Raw genomic sequence first — 15,897 nt, forward strand, 5'->3', positions numbered from 1 at the left:
TATAGATTGGTATACTACATTATAACTTTTCCTTTAAGCAATAACATCAGATTTCATTAAACATTTCTAACAGTAACATAATCATTTTAGAGCAGGCTATTAACTAAAAATGTACCTACTTGTAGCTAGTGTAAATGTAGCTGCAACAGAGGGTTATTTATATTAAATGTCACTAAGGGCTACAAATTCAATTGAAAAGAGAAACATGCTCCAAATCAAATGGGCCAGTTACAATTGTACAGTTAAGATATGTTGTTCTCATCACAAGTACTTCATTATTCAGTTATTGTATACACTTGGTGTGTATGAGTGTTTGCATGTGCCTTTGCACATGAAGGACTGACGCTTTGCAACCCTATCTCTCTGCATAGGGTACATACTGCCGTATTGTAATGATGTACTGCCGGTATACAAAACTTCATAACATGTCAGTGTTCTCTTTACCTTAAAGAAAGGCTTCATTTATCACCTGCATCGTATACTTACTGATGCTTTCATGTGCCGAGCAGACTCACTTTAGAACTCTTTCCTTGAGTTTATCAGAGACAACAATGAAACTCTGGATAAACAAATGTAGAATTACTTACTATTGTTTGGCCTGCTGAGCAGGTCACTTTATTATACATTACATAATTATAATTAATAAATACTTTTTGTATGTATGTAAGATGCATCAGATTCGACAAGATTTAAGAGAAGAATGATAATACGCTGTCTCTTTTCTGCTTTCCCAACAGCTGCTGTACTAAAATATGAAAACAATGTCATGAACATCCGACAGTTCAACTGCTCACCCCATCCCTACTGGCTCCCCAACTTCATGGATGTCTTCACCTGGTCTCTGCCATTTGTTGGAGAGAAAGGTATTAAGTGTTTCTAGAGCAAAGTCTTCTGATATATGTCAGGTGTTTTTTAATACAATGCCACGTCCTAATCTGTTATCTCTGTGGCTCTGTTTCCTACACTCTGTTTCTTCAACCAGTCACAGAAATGCTGGTGAATGTGCTGAGCATCTGCTCTGATGATGAACTCATGAATGATGAAGATGAGATCTTTGATGGTAACACGTTTTGAAAATAATATCCACACACTGAACTAGATATTTCATGGAATGAGATCTGCACATGCTGTTTACATCTGAAGTATTCACACTATGGATTTTGGGCTTTTAGGCTAAATTTGTTTGAAAGTTGTTTCTTTCTCTCTCTTTGAAAAGTGTGTGTCTGTCTCTCACCAACAGGTTTAATAGAAAAGCAGGTGTTAAATTATAATTTTAAATCCGCCATCAACAAACACATACATGCATTCGCATACACACAGTTTCTACAGGCTTATAATGGCAACATCTATTGTTTAGCCTATAATAACAGTATGCAAATATATTTCTTTGCAGCCAATGCAGCTGCAGCACGCAAGGAGGTGATCAAAAACAAGATCCGTGCTATTGGGAAAATGGCCAAAATGTTCTCAGTTCTCAGGTAGACTATTTGTGTGTGTGTGTGAATGTTAAGTGTGAGTGTATATTTTCTAAATTTGAAACTGTATTAGGTGTTTGCATGTGTATGTGTGTGTAGAGTTAGTGTGTGTCACATTGTATGTGTATACACTGTTGTTAATGTGGAGGCATACATTTTTCCCCCTACTATGATCAGGGTTCACTGAAGTTTTCTGACCTGTTTGCCTGTCTCTGTCTTTCCTGCAGAGAGGAGAGTGAAAATGTGTTGACGCTTAAGGGCCTGACGCCCACTGGCATGCTGCCAAGCGGGGTTCTCTCTGGAGGCAGACAGACACTGCAGAGTGGTGAGTACAAGGCTCAGCATAAGCCTTTTCTCTAGCCTTTACTCCATCTTCGTCTTCATCACCATTCTCAGTCCTGCTGTCGGTCTTAACTCTCTCTTTCTCTCTCTCCTTCCCGATGATCTGATCACATTATAAGAACTTAATGTTTCAGATACAACCAACAGTTTTTCAATATTTCTGTCTACTGTAACACATTACACAGTGTAACATCACAATATTTACTAAAATCTGTCACTGCTGCTGCATCATAGATCCCATCCTAGTACCAGACAAAGACTGAAGTTTTGCATTAAGCCATTTTTACCTATAGGTGGTAGTGATGTGCGAGACCACTTGCCTCCTTCACAATCCGATACCAAGTAATACCCAGGCTGGTATTGCCGATACCAATACAGATACTTTTTACGTAAAAGGCTGTAGTGGTTCACTTCAAATAAGCAATGTCACAGAGCCATAGTGCACACATGACTTTGACAGGCGGAAGAAGAAGTAGTTCCTGTCAACCAGGTATAATTAGACCATCCTGGTCACAGTAAGTTACTTATGATAAAATACACACTCGCTCCAAATTACTGAGTTTAGATATTGATCCTTTAATATGAGAATCAATCCTAGAGCAGGAAACGTTGGGATCAGAAATATTGATACTTCCGCACATCAGTAATAGGAGGCAGAAGTCATTGTGTTTGTGCGTGTCCATGATTGTGTCACTGCTGTTGTGCTGACAGCAAGAACACCATTTAGCTAACAGAAAACTTTTCGAAAGATTTTTGAAATTGTAAAATCTTTTTAAGATATCAACCTATCATTTTTTTCATCTCAGTATATCTGTCACTCTCTCACTCTCTCTCTCTATTGCTCTATCTTGACACTATTCTATATTGACACTAATTCTCTCAGTATTAACGCATGGCACTGCTCTTGAGTTGGGCTGCATTGCCATTGACCATGTATACTGTATGTCATCTGGCCTAACATGAGCCGGCTTTTTGCTGGGGCTGCATTTTACATTTGCATGGCTTCATCAGGAGTAACCTGCTCCCCTCCTCCCCCTTCAGCCACCATTGAAGCCATTGAAGCCATCGAGCCACAAGATGAGGATGGAGAAGGTAAACATGTGCCCCCTCTTCCACCCATCTCAACATATTGTCTGGGTTTCCTGCTACAGAGGACACCCGCCACTGACAGTTCATGCACACAACAGCTCACACAATAATATCTCCATGGAGCAACATTTCACAGGGCAGCTTTATGTTGATATGGCTGGCACTTTACTTTGCAGTACCATTAATTCAAACAGAAATCCAACTAGGAATTTTAATTTTAGAGAGAGGGGAATAGAACTGATAAAGATATTTTTTAAAGACCAGAAATTTAAATGAGATAGATGGTTATTTGTAATGTAGGCCACCTTTGCACAGTGAGGATTTTTTAAGGGATTGTTTTCTAATGGGTGCCTGAGTAATGACAAGGCAAAACATCTCCCAATTGGTTGAGGGATCATGTTCTTGTCACTGTTTGGTCAAGGCACATGTACTGAGGAGGGCTGGAACTGAGGAGATAATGTGAATTGTTGCACACTTAATACGCTACCGAACAGATGAAAAGAAGTCCCAAGTCCCCCCACATCAATCTACTCCTAACTCTCAGGCCCACCCACTGCCTACACCAACATAGAGAGGATTAGCACCAACAATTCCAGTAGTACACATTTGGAATTGATCATTACAGATAGAAAAACAAGCCAAATTAAAAAATGAATAGTTTTTAAGGCATTTTCAAGATGAATTAAAACACTGCAAATTCAAGTGCTGCTAAGAGATGCATGACTAAAACATTTCACTGTTTTGGGTTTGGCTTGTAAATGGCCTCCATCCGGTTCTGAAAAGTGTTGCATGCACAAGAACAAGAAACAGACCAGCAAACCTTATGTGTTTGGATAATTTAGAAAAACATGTCATAGAAAAGCTTTGAGTCACAATGATATAGGACTTTGTGAACTTCTTTCTTCCTTAATTTGATGTATTATGTATGCCTAACTCATCATTGGGGTGGGACATATAAAGTGAGAGACTTACTTGTGTAAAGAAACAGGATATCAGTTGAGGGACGGGCCTTTCGTGTCTCTATCTGCAGCTGTCACTGTGCAATAAAGGTAAAATGCCTAAAAAATAATCTTAATCACCTGCAGGCAAGGATTCTTACAACTCTTGTTTTGTTTGCTTTTTTATAGTGTTTGTGTGTGGCACAAAGAGTTTCAGATGGTGTCAAATAGCAGCAGCTTCCACTTTTCCATGTCACTAATGTCAGTTGCAGAGATAACTGAATTGCATATAGCGGTACTATGTAACCCAAAACAAGAAATGTGACATTTTACAGAATCATACAATACAATAATCTTACCGGTTATTAAAAGATTCTCTTTGTTCCTAATTAAGGTTGACCCACTGAGCGTATGTCTTTTGTGTTATAATGCCTAGAAAATCCCAACAGCATTTTATATTTCGGGTGAAATACACAATATGAGGTCATATTAGGAATATTCTGATAACACGTTGACCCAAATTCCTTTTGTCTCTTGTCAGCTATCCGTGGCTTCTCCCCCCAGCACAAGATCACCAGCTTTGAGGAAGCTAAGGGCCTTGACCGCATCAACGAGCGCATGCCACCTCGCAGGGACGGGGTGAACCATGTGGGTCACTCCATGGGAAAGATGAATATGTCAGAGGCAAACGGCACGGATGACAACAGCAACATCCAGTGATGTGCTGTCTGAGCCTCGGAACCATGCCGCTGTTGCGCTGTGCAGCAAGACATTGCCAAATCGGGAATTCAGGCCTCCGAACATAGAAATAAACCAGGCCCACAGACAGAACATGAAATCTTTTTTTTCATGACAGTGTGTCATCGAACAGTTGGGGGAGGGGGAGCTGGGGTTTACACCAGAGGGCGGGGTATAAGAAAAGTCCAGAAGGCTGCAGCTTGACTGAAAAGGGTGGTTGAAAGTTGTTTCTGACTGTTGTTCCCCTTTCTCAGTTCAATTACAGACTGAATGGTTGGCGGCTGTGTTGTTCTGAGTGCTGACAAAAGCCTGCTCCTTCATTAGGGCCTGATAGAAGACATAATTGCAGTATCCATGCCACACAAATCATTTTACTGTTTCATGAAGTGTTTATTACGAATCACTCTCAAATTCACTTCATGAGAAAACAAATCTTGTTTAACTACATGTTTTGCTAGTATTAACAAGTCACACCACTTTGTGAGAAATGAAGCAAAAAGACAGGACGTTTAATGTGCACCTCTTAAAACTTGCAGTGCAATCTTACCACTGGACTTAAATTTATTGATTGACGTTGTAGCGAGATGCCATTGTGCTGCGAGGGAAAGAGGACAAGGTGCTCGCCTGTGCTCACAACTCTGGCCTAACCACAAAAGCCACTGCAGTCTGAGATCAAACTCCACCTCAGTACTCTCCAGGACTGCTCCTTTCCTCACCCCCCTTATTATCAGTCATCTCCTAGCAAGAAGTAACTTGGAGGGGATGAGGGAATAAAGGGAGGGGATGAAAAGAGCATTTGGAAAATTTGGTCGGCACCTCAACATCGCGGATTAAATACCAAGATTTAACATCTGAAAATGTCCCCAAAAGGAGCTCACTATCACATATGAAGATGCAACTTCATCACTGTCTCTGAGTGAATCTCAAGAGGTTATATTTTTATCCAGACCATTCTAACAAATATTTTCTTCTCTCCATTAAATGTTTAAGTAGTTCACATCAGAGAAGCATTTGAGCAAGCTATACCTCACACATCATGCAATTCACTTTCTGGAAAGTTTATGCTTGAGCATCCTCCTCAGGCTTCGGATCAGGGTTTCCTCATCTCTCCTGCATTACTATGACTGGCAACAAAGCGGCATTAACACCAGTTTCTGGACCACAGAGGAAAAGAGAAGAAGTGATTTTGAACTTTGGGACATGCCCTGCGGTCACACACTACCTGATTATTTCTCACCTGCCTGCTGAAAGATGAAAGTAAAACTATGTGCAAGTCTCTCAAGTATACATTAGGGCCCTTTGAGTTTTTTTTTTCTTGCTGTGTTGCAAATTCAATGAGATTTCATGCCTAAGAGCTACACAAACTACTATATCTGAGTGCGAAGGAAATTCTACAAATTTGTGAATGCATACAATTGAAATATATTTTGTTTAAAGAGTATAAAAACCACCATTGTGTCATCTAGAGAATTTAGGCTTTGATCCATGCTGAATACCATGCTTATTTATTTACAGAATCCGGACCAGGACTGAGTGAATGAATGCTACTTCAAACGTGATTTCTTTTTCACTAAAATTAAGGTGAAATAGGTGAAATCAAAGTTATGAGAAGTACTTCCTTCATGAAAACCAAGCTCAGTGTAGACCAGGAATTTCGTCCATAATATCATTTCTTGGTTTTCTATCAAATTTTCTAATCTAATCTAATTTTACTGTGTGAGTGTAGTGTATAAATAGGACGAGAAAAGCTCCACTGACAAGTGCATGCACACTGTGATCCAAATAAAACATAAATTCCCCTGTCCAAATATTGTGTCAAAATTTTATGAAAAATCCATTTGTATCCTAAAATGCCATGTTGAATTGAAGAGAAAAGAAAAGAAATATAAACAGAACACATGCTGGTCCTTTCAAAATATCTAATTTTGGAAAGCTAATACAAGTGAAGCCCCAACCTAACATGCGACACACATAACATGAATTTCCTTTAAGACATTCATATTTTTTCTACTTTATACTTCATCTTTCTATTAATGATAAAGATATGTGGATGACGGATGGACAAGAAGTGATTTTTAACACAGCATCTATGGTACGGAACGCATCAATGCATGCAATTAAGTTCCTAATTGTTATGTGAGATTATAATTGTGATAGTTGTGTTTCAAATAGTAAACTTGAATTATTTTATTTTTGAATTATATTTGTAGTTTTATTTGTCTTGTTTTATAAATTTTATAAATAGGCTTCCTTTGATTGTTTTTGTTCTTTTTTTTTCATTTTGTTATTTATTACCACTGCTTTTAATTTTATATTGATTTCTTGTATACAGAGATGCACTTCTAAGGTGTGAAGCCTTGTGTTTATTTATTTTTTTGGTTGTACTGATGTACAGAAAATGTTCAATAGTGTGAATGAATATAATCTCAGTGAAAAGCAACTTTCAGGCTGCCAAAGCATGATAGCATGGTTTTCAGATGTAAATGAATTGGACACAAAGAAAATCATGTGTTGCACTTATGTTTAACAGGAAACATTGTACTCTGGTTATATTTACTGCTGATATTATTATTGTTACAATTTCGCTTATGGTTATTTTCCTTCCTCTGTTTCTGGTTCTTGTATGGTCTACATGCATATTTCAACAAACAAATATAATGGATTTTATCTTGCAACATTTTTTATTATCTATGGAAATATGTTTTCGCATTTGACTTCCTAAATGATAGACACATTGTAAGCATGCCCTATGGGACAAATCACATTTTTTTTACTCTTGAATAAAATATGCATGAACAAAAATGTGTTGCATAGTTTCTAATTCATTGATGGAAGTATTAATGCTTATTTTAACTTTCACCCTGACTTACATTCAGATACGACCCCTCAAAAATAAGTGTCCTACTCAATGAAGCCAACCTACAATATTTAGTACAGTGATAGTAGGTTTCTGTATCTGAATCATCCCACTACAGTATCTTACATCTAAATAAATTCAAGATTCAAAGTGTTTTTAATCAGATGTACACTGAAATTCTTACTTTGCTGTCCACATCAAATGTCTACAATAAAAGTAAAATGAAATATATGTATATATAAAAATACAAAGAAAAAAATGATAGAGAAAAACAAACAACAAATATATACACTTCATTGTTGTGCAGGCAGACGAATTAACAGTTGTGCAACTGATGAATTATATACATGTGGAAATTGTGCATGGCGCAATGTGCAGATGTGCAAAAATAGTGCAATTAACATTTCATGGTACAGTGTAAAGATGGGCATGATTATGGAGTCCACATGCCTATTAACTGTTTAGGAGTCTGATGGCAGTAAGAAAGAAAGAGTTCTTTAGTTGTGTAGTCCTACATTTCACACTTCTGTAGCCTACCTCCAACCCGAGGGTACAAGTGTGAACAGTTCGTGTTGGGGTGGGTGGTATCCTTGATAATGGAGGCAGCTCTCTTGTGGACTTTCTGATGGTAGATGCTCTGCAGGGAGGGTAGTGGAGTCCTGGTGATCTTTTCAGCTGTCTTCACCACTCTATGCAGGCGTTTGCGGTCCATAGCAGTAGTGCTGCCATACCACACGATGATGCAGTGTAAAATCTGCCTTCAAGTCCTGTCGAAATGTGCCTAATCATGTCATTGACTAATTGTTATAGTTTGCCATTCTATGTAATGTTACCATTATCCGTATTAGCTAAATCTGCAGTTGTGCTGGTTGTTTTTGTTGTCACTCGGCTATTTAAGATTACATTTTAAAATAACTTAATTAAAAAGTACCCATTACATGCCGGCTGTCTTATCATTCTGTCAAAGACAGCCAGCAATGTGCCACTACATGTATAAAATAAAAAAAAAAAAATCACCACCCAAAAAAAATTCTTAGGTCGATTTTGTATAATGACGCGCCATCACAAGCACTTAAACGCATCATAAGGAAGAGTCGGAGGTACGCCTTTAATGAAAGACCTTGAATGCAGCAGCAGCATCACCGTACACCTGCTGATGTTACTCAACGTGCTGGGTTAGGTAATAGACAGGGGGAAAAATCAGTGTGTTAAAAATAACTAATTGGCAAATTGTGCTAACAAACAGACAACCAAGTAAACAACATTTTGACTCAAAATCAATGGGAGGCCTATTTTTTCCTACTTATTCCAGTCCACAGGATATGACGTCGCCCCTGTCTCGCCTCCAGCTCTTGTCCATCACAGCTTTATTTTACTGTGGCCCTTTAAACGCCGTTAAAACCCATTATTAGTCCGTTTCCCAGACTTTCATCATTTAAAAAAAAACATGGCCCCGCTGCCGGCCTGTTTGCAGCCTCACAACAACCTCCACCGTCTGCGAATCGGATACTGCGACGGACTTTGAGTGACTGCGGGCCTGCACCTAGTTAACGTTACGCAGCTGTCTGAAACCAAAGCTAATCGGCTATCTTACGTTAGCTGTAGCGGCTCGCCTTGCCATATGATATTGACGCACATTACACAGGGACAGACCTCTACGGACAGCGATTGGACCAGGAAAATAACCCCGCACCGCTGAAATGGACAAAGACGAAGCAGACCGGCTGATAGAGAAGGCGAAGCTGTGCTTACGGTCAGGACGGAAAGATCGGGCGCTGCAGCTGCTGTATGAAGCTCAAAATATTTACCCCAGCACCAGGGCCAGAGGTAAAATTAGCTGACGCACATTCTGCAAAGGCAGCTGACTAGCTAACGTTGGTAACAAAGTTAGCCAACTTATTTCAGTGTATTTGCGAACTGTTTGAAAAAAATGTATTTTCGCGTAACTGGATTGGCGCGCAGAATTGCTCTTTTCAGATGGCGACAAAATGAGCTGCTTTAATACTTGGTCTGCTCAGACTGCATGCTGAATTATAGGGCTGTTAAATGGCTCCCTTCCCCCTTACAGATCATAGACAGGCAGCGCTGTGTTAAAACCGGACTGTGTCTTCAGTTGCTTTACCTTGCCTAACTTAGTTGCTTTTTCTGCAATGGCATCATAAGCAGGATCATTCAGTTCATAGATTACTTTGAGGTCTTTGAACACAACGTGCACGAGACATTTAAACGCCACAGGGTCCATCTTGCAGCATATTCTATTAAATTACACATGTTGTGCAAGGAGGTAAAAATTTTAAGTGCACAGTCAACATTACTCCATATATAGATGACAAGTGAAAGGAAAAACCTGAATAAATGAGTGGAGAAACCTGAGCAAATGCTTTCAGACAGGGCACTAAGAATCATTGGATGGTTTGAGCTTGACAGTCATGTGAATCAAATGTGACAACTCTTCACTCCTACCTATAGGAGAATTTGGAGCTGTTGGTGGCCAGACACTGTAATAAGACACTTCATGTTTTTCCTATTTAAATTGTCACCCATCTGTACGTCCCATGATTTTTGTAGCCAGTAACCATCATTTCCATTGTGGTTTTGACTGATGCCAATACTTCTCTTTCCCTATTTACACCTTATTTGTCAGTTGACCTCCTGCATTGTGTTCTTGTTTGTAGTGCTGATAGATGCCATTGTAAGGAATGGAGGCACCGCTGCTCCAGAGGCAAACCACGTGCCCCCGCCAACGGGCTGGAGAGACGAGGACATTGGAAGAAATGAAAAAAGTAACGCAAGTGGTGATGAAAAGAAGAGCTACACGGAGGAGCAACGCCAGGGTGTTCTCAGGTGTAGACATAACACTGACCGTTGGTTGAAGCTTTCTGCAAATGCACATGTTACTAACTATTGTGTGAAGAGTTTACACACGGAATAGCTTCACATGCGTTTGAGCGGGAGTACTTCCTTTTAGCTTTTAAGTTCAGGCTTGTGTTTTGACATCTGTTACGCTTTGTTATTGCAGGATAAAGAATTGCAAGGACTTTTATGAAATCCTCGGTGTTCCCAAAAACGCCAGCGATGAAGATTTGAAGAAGATGTATAGGAAGTTGGCCCTCAAGTTTCACCCCGACAAGAACTTTGCTCCAGGAGCCACGGATGCTTTTAAAGGTACGAGTTTTGGCAAGAGAAAGGACAAAGCCCCCCCCCCGAGATACATGATGGTGATATCGTTTTGTTATCCATTATCACTGTGTCAAAAAAACACAACTTTTTTGTTGTACTGACTTTAACCAGCAGGGCAGAGGCTTGCAGCTGGGTCATCCAGTTTTTCTTTGTTGAGCTGTTTGCAGGGTTTTCAAACTGTGAGGCGCACCTCTCCAGGGAGGTGCAGGAGAGTTCCAAGCAAGTTGTGGAGGGAGAGACATGAGGCAAAGATACTGCCTGAGGTGAAAGGGACAGGTGCACACCGGTGTGTTCTGACAACAACCCAAAGTTAGTTACTGTAATTTGGGCTACTGATTTGGCCCATTCACCAACACAGTCACACAGCGCATACAGGCAGGCCGCAGTAATGGCTGTGACATACCGCTCATGGAGGCAATTCTGAATCTGAAGACCTAACTCTAGAACAAAGTAATCCAGTGATAATTGTCTGTACAGCCATTGGTACATTGCAAATAGGAACTGCTAAAAGCTAATTTAGCATACGTACAATGGCACCAAATCACAAATATAGGCTAAAAAAAACTAGGAATATAGGTAGCTAGCAGAATCCATAGTAACATTATGCTTCCTGTTACATCCCCAGAACTTGCTAGCTGTGATTATCTACCAAACAGAAGTAAGACAAACGAGATCGATCGATCGTGTTTCTGTTTTACTATGTTTGTGGGTTCCAAAAAATGTGATTTGCTAAACCTGTGGGGACCAAAATGCTGGACCCCACAAGTTTAAAGGGCTGTTTGGGGGTTCAGGTTAGAATTAGGTTAAGGGCTAAGGTCAAGAATGTAGTTGTGATGGTTAAGGTTAGGGTAAGGGGCTAGGGAATGCATTATGTTAATCAAATGTCCCCAGGTACATAGTAAGGTGGGTGGGTGGGTGGGTGTGTGTGTGTGTGTGTGTGTGTGTGTGTGTGGATACAGATATTAAGAAAGAGAGAGATAAATCTATAGATATTGGTCAGTCTAAGACCAAAACAAACCTACACTATGGCCCACTATAATACATTGAGAATTAACAGCAATTTTACCTTGCAGATCATGGTAAAACACACTTGATTCAAACTGGACAGAAACAATATAAAACTCACCAAATCCTGACTTTGTTAGTCTTTCCACTGTTCCAACAATCACCAACTCTGGTTTGGTCAAAATAAGTTTCCACTCTCCTCAAACCCAACAGTCTCACGCTGAAGGGAACAGAGAGGGCAACAACACACACACAGTTAATGTGTGACATCATTCTCTACTCAGGACGCCATTATTCCACTATATCTTTACCTAGCAAATAGTTGTTTGCTGCTATATTATTTTTCAGAATCTCATATGGCAACCTTTTTATGTATGTCATGACCAAATGTTTCCCTCCTCTCCGAACAGCAATAGGCAATGCGTACGCAGTGCTGAGCAATCCAGAGAAGAGGCAGCAGTATGATCAATACGGAGATCAAGCCGCAGCTTCGAATGCACCCCAACACTCCAGCAACAGTCGCCATGGATACTACCGAAGCTTCCACAGAGACTTTGAGGCTGACATTTCCCCCGAGGAGCTCTTCAACATCTTCTTTGGAGGAAGGTTTCCCACAGGTGAGCAGTGACATTATGAGCGTTTGGTTGGATGAAGTTTTCTGTCAACATGACTGCAGGTACATGAGCTCCACATACAGTCAACAAACAGGAACAAATTTAAATTTTCCGAAAAACAGCTGGCATGTTTTCTTTGTAAATAATTTCATTGAAAGCTAAATGAATCCATTTGTTCAGAGTTTCATCTTAAATGCTCTAAAATAGTGCACTATATTATTATTATTAGTAGTGCTAGTTGTTATTGTTCTCAGTATTGTTTATAGTTGTTGTTGTCTGCTGTAGTTTTAGCTATATTATCAACTGTCTCATTGTGGAAGTGTAGATGCTTTAGAACGGTGTGTCTCTCTACAGGAAATATCCACGTGTACACCAACCAGGGAGCCTCCTACTCTCAGTTCTATCAGCCTCGTCGTCGACGTGCTTATGAGAGGCGCGAGGAGGTGGTGGAGGACAATCAGAGTCAGGTCAGTGACTCACAAAACCCAAAGAAAAAATCGCAGTTAAACAGCGACAGTATTATGTTGCGATGTTCTTGTGGAGATGAGGGAGTATTCCAGTCATTAACATGCACTGGAGGACCATTGTAAAATGAGACTTTTGGGGGTTTTAAGATGCCTGTATCCCCTCAATCATGATTTATTTCATGTCAGTTATTTACATTCCGCTTATAACTGAAGTGCCTCTGTTGCGTTGGAAGATAGTGGTTTGCTTCAAAGAGACACAAGTACTGTGCTGGCATGAGTACAGTGTTACCAGTGCAGCCTACATACAGTATTATATGCTTTGTAATCTGTGCTGATTTTATCTTCCCACAGAACACCTTCACAGCGTTCCTGCAGCTTCTCCCCGTGCTGGTGCTAATCCTCATATCAGTGTTTACTCAGATGATGGCCACTAACCCGCCCTACAGTCTCTTCTATAAGCCGTGAGTCTGTCATACTGTCAACCTCACTACAGTGACATTTTTTAGCAAATCCCCGGGTTCCACCGTGGTTAATATTGTACTGAATACTCACTGAATACATATTGTTTGGGTTTCAGGGCCATGGGGCTGGTGGTGTCCAGGGAAACGCATCACATGGGTGTACCATACTATGTGGATAAAGGTTTTGGGAAGGAATACAGTGGTGCGGCGCTGGACGAACTAGAGAAAACCATTGAGAGCGACTATATCGAACACCTGCAGAGTAGCTGCTGGAAAGAGAAACAGCAAAGTAAGCAAGCAGCTAATTTGGGTTAAACGGGGAGTATGTTTTAGTTATGGTGCAGGTATAACTTTAATAAAGCTCAATTGATCCTGATTTTTAGGAAATCTTTTACAGATTTTTCTTTCCTGTGACATAAGCACGCCCTGAAATTCACATTGCATCCAGTTGGTCAGCGTTAAAGGAATAGTGCATCATTTTGGGAAATTAGCTTATTGAATTTCTGGCGGAGATGGTAAGATTAATAGTACTCTCATTCTGTATGTTAAATATAAGCTACAGCCAGCAGCTGGGAGCAGTAGCTTCCTGGAGTCTCCACTAGTTGCCCAGCAACAGAAATACTCAGATAGCACATAACTCCCCCATAAAACAGTACTATTTTTGTTTTTTGTTTTTTTGTTTTTTTCTCCTACAGGTTAAACAAACGGCACAATATAATGTGTTGTGATGTGTAGAGGTAAGCTAACCAGCACCTGGCTGTAGCTTCATATCTACCGTACAGGCGTGACAATGGTATCGATCTTTTCATCTAACTCTCATGCGTTTTTCCCAAAATGTGTGTAAAAAGACGTTTTAAATAGCTGTGACACATCTTTCTCTCGTCTTCTTCTTTTCAGAATCAGACTTGGCAAACCTGGGGCAACTGTACCGAGATGAGCGCTTAAAGCAGAAGGCAGAGTCAATGAGGCTGGACAACTGCGAGAAACTGCATCGACTGGTTGGGCGTCAAAGAGGCAAATGAGGACTGTTTTGAGAGGAGAACACATTTCTTTACAGACTTAGAGCACATTTTATTGAAGTGTGTAATTTATCCAATCTGGCCACCTTGTAAAGAAATCTCTTTTAGGTACAGTGCAATCAGTGGGAGATTATGCCGCTGGAAACAATGTGCCTTCTCTCCTCTTTGATAGTAAAAAACAAAAAAAACAAAAAAAAAACATAAGAGTTGCATGTTAGCTGGCAACCCTGTCTGTTGTGGTGGCAGCATCAAATGCAAACTCACTGTGGCAGTGTGTATGATGTCTCAGAGCCGTTAAACTTTCTTATAGAAATGGCATGACACACGGGGTCTCCCTTTGGGGTGATGAAGGCAGTTGTATGTTCACACATAATGTGTTTTATTTGTTTTAGGTTTTGTAGTTTACCTGTATTTATTTTCTTGAATGTTTTTGTGTCCCTTGAAATTTTAGGTGAATTTATTTAATAGTTAATAGAGTGAATGTCATCTTTTTTTTTTTCAGGTAGGAAGTAATGCAGTACAGTGACTTAAATAATACTGTAGTCTTTGGACAAATCTGAGAGCTTCTGTACTGTGAAATAACAGGACCTTTTTATTTATCATTTAAACACAGACAAATCAGACCTTAGAGAGGACTTCTATACTGTGGTTAATCAGACAATTTGACCTCTGGCACTAAAGCAATAGGAGGCACAGTAGTGTGAAATTTTACACCAGATTTTTCTTAATGTGCTTATTACAAAAGATTGTATTTGCCAAACAAAAAACGAGCTGTCTCCTATAGTAGAGTTTCCCGCTCCCTGCACTACTGCTTGCATACCTGTTTATTGCATTGGTGATTAAGCTTCTGCCATTCAGGAACCAGTGGTTTAGCTGCAGGCAGGTGTTTGAGGTGATAAATGGAAGAAATGACTGTTGTGTGTTGAGGCCATGTTTTGAAGTACTTTTGATTTGGTTTGTCACAAGCAGGTAGGTCCACCTCAACCAAAAAGCCCACCTGGAAGATGTGGGAAGCTCAATTGTGAGCAGTATCTGTAAGGAAACTGGGGCTGACATGGCCCATATAAAAAAAAAAAATGTTTTCGTTTATAATGGTGTTTTATAAAGACACATTTTGTTTCTCATTTTACAAGTATTCTACTAAATATCTGTGAACATGAGCCACTTTCTTCCACAGCTAGGAACCAGAATTGTGACTTGTCAGGTCTAGTAGGACGCTAACTTTGTGGAGTTCTTAAGTTTCTTTATACCAGCACCAGATCCTTCAAACCCCTATACAGACATCGCTACCAGTTGCCAAACTGCCTTAGCGGTTCTCATACATGTGAAATATTCAGGTTCATCTCAAGCACTTTTAAGTTAATATATAATCCTGTGTTCCATAATGTTACTGTTGCATGCAACCTAGTGAGAGAATGTTTTATTACTTAAATATTTATTTTGTGCGAACACATCTTCATGACTACTGACCATACTTCATGATTAGAATATTCAGGGCCACACTGTAACTCACGAACATGTAAATCCTTTACTGTGATGCACAAAAATCAGGTTTAGGTACCAGTCAGCGAGGCAGTACACTTGAGCAACACTGCAGAATTCAGTTTTCAGCCAAAATTACCAGAAAAATTAAAGATGTAACCAGAATCTGTTTTGGCCTGTCTCATTTGTTTGTCATTGGAAGGGGGTTCGATTCTTTGAGTGCTTTGTGT

At 39.9% G+C, this 15,897-nt stretch overlaps 2 protein-coding genes across 5 annotated transcripts in view; both read left to right on the forward strand.

Annotated features, from left to right (window-relative positions):
• Window positions 1–7,377, forward strand: part of ppp3ca (protein phosphatase 3, catalytic subunit, alpha isozyme) — a 32,331-nt gene extending 24,954 nt beyond the window's left edge. For 2 of the 3 annotated variants that reach the window (XM_038707707.1, XM_038707709.1), the window contains 6 exons: window positions 738–863; window positions 983–1,060; window positions 1,394–1,478; window positions 1,703–1,800; window positions 2,859–2,909; window positions 4,386–7,377. In XM_038707707.1, the coding sequence (XP_038563635.1) occupies window positions 738–863; window positions 983–1,060; window positions 1,394–1,478; window positions 1,703–1,800; window positions 2,859–2,909; window positions 4,386–4,564 (617 nt within the window). In that variant the 3' untranslated portion in view covers window positions 4,565–7,377. The remainder of the gene's footprint in view (window positions 1–737; window positions 864–982; window positions 1,061–1,393; window positions 1,479–1,702; window positions 1,801–2,858; window positions 2,910–4,385) is intronic. The other variant, XM_038707708.1, reaches the window with a different exon arrangement.
• A 1,311-nt stretch (window positions 7,378–8,688) lies between these two features.
• Window positions 8,689–15,262, forward strand: dnajc18 (DnaJ (Hsp40) homolog, subfamily C, member 18). 2 transcript variants are annotated; one of them, XR_005443011.1, is made up of 9 exons: window positions 8,689–9,266; window positions 10,115–10,283; window positions 10,459–10,604; window positions 12,035–12,241; window positions 12,593–12,705; window positions 13,057–13,166; window positions 13,283–13,455; window positions 13,564–13,681; window positions 14,064–15,262. XR_005443011.1 is itself a non-coding variant. In XM_038707710.1 (8 exons), the coding sequence occupies exons 1-8, from the start codon at window positions 9,140–9,142 to the stop codon at window positions 14,186–14,188; spliced, it is 1,170 nt and encodes a 389-aa protein (XP_038563638.1). In that variant the 5' UTR covers window positions 8,696–9,139; the 3' UTR covers window positions 14,189–15,262. The 2 variants fall into 2 exon arrangements, 1 of the variants encoding a protein (XP_038563638.1); XM_038707710.1 differs by lacking the exon at window positions 13,564–13,681 and having other exon boundaries at window positions 8,696–9,266.
• Window positions 15,263–15,897: the final 635 nt, after the last annotated feature.

The sequence above is a fragment of the Micropterus salmoides genome, unplaced genomic scaffold, assembly GCF_014851395.1.
Source record: "Micropterus salmoides isolate LMB-PRFRI ecotype aquatic unplaced genomic scaffold, ASM1485139v1 Ms_hic_scaffold_9, whole genome shotgun sequence".
In the NCBI taxonomy this organism is placed as follows: domain Eukaryota; kingdom Metazoa; phylum Chordata; class Actinopteri; order Centrarchiformes; family Centrarchidae; genus Micropterus; species Micropterus salmoides.

Excerpts from the sequence above, each read along its gene's own strand:
- dnajc18 (XM_038707710.1), top strand. The coding sequence starts at position 9,140 with ATGGACAAAGACGAAGCAGACCGGCTGATAGAGAAGGCGAAGCTGTGC. Across the intron at positions 9,267-10,114 it reads CCCCAGCACCAGGGCCAGAG|TGCTGATAGATGCCATTGTA; the intron begins GTAAAATTAGCT and ends TCTTGTTTGTAG. Across the intron at positions 12,706-13,056 it reads TGGAGGACAATCAGAGTCAG|AACACCTTCACAGCGTTCCT; the intron begins GTCAGTGACTCA and ends ATCTTCCCACAG.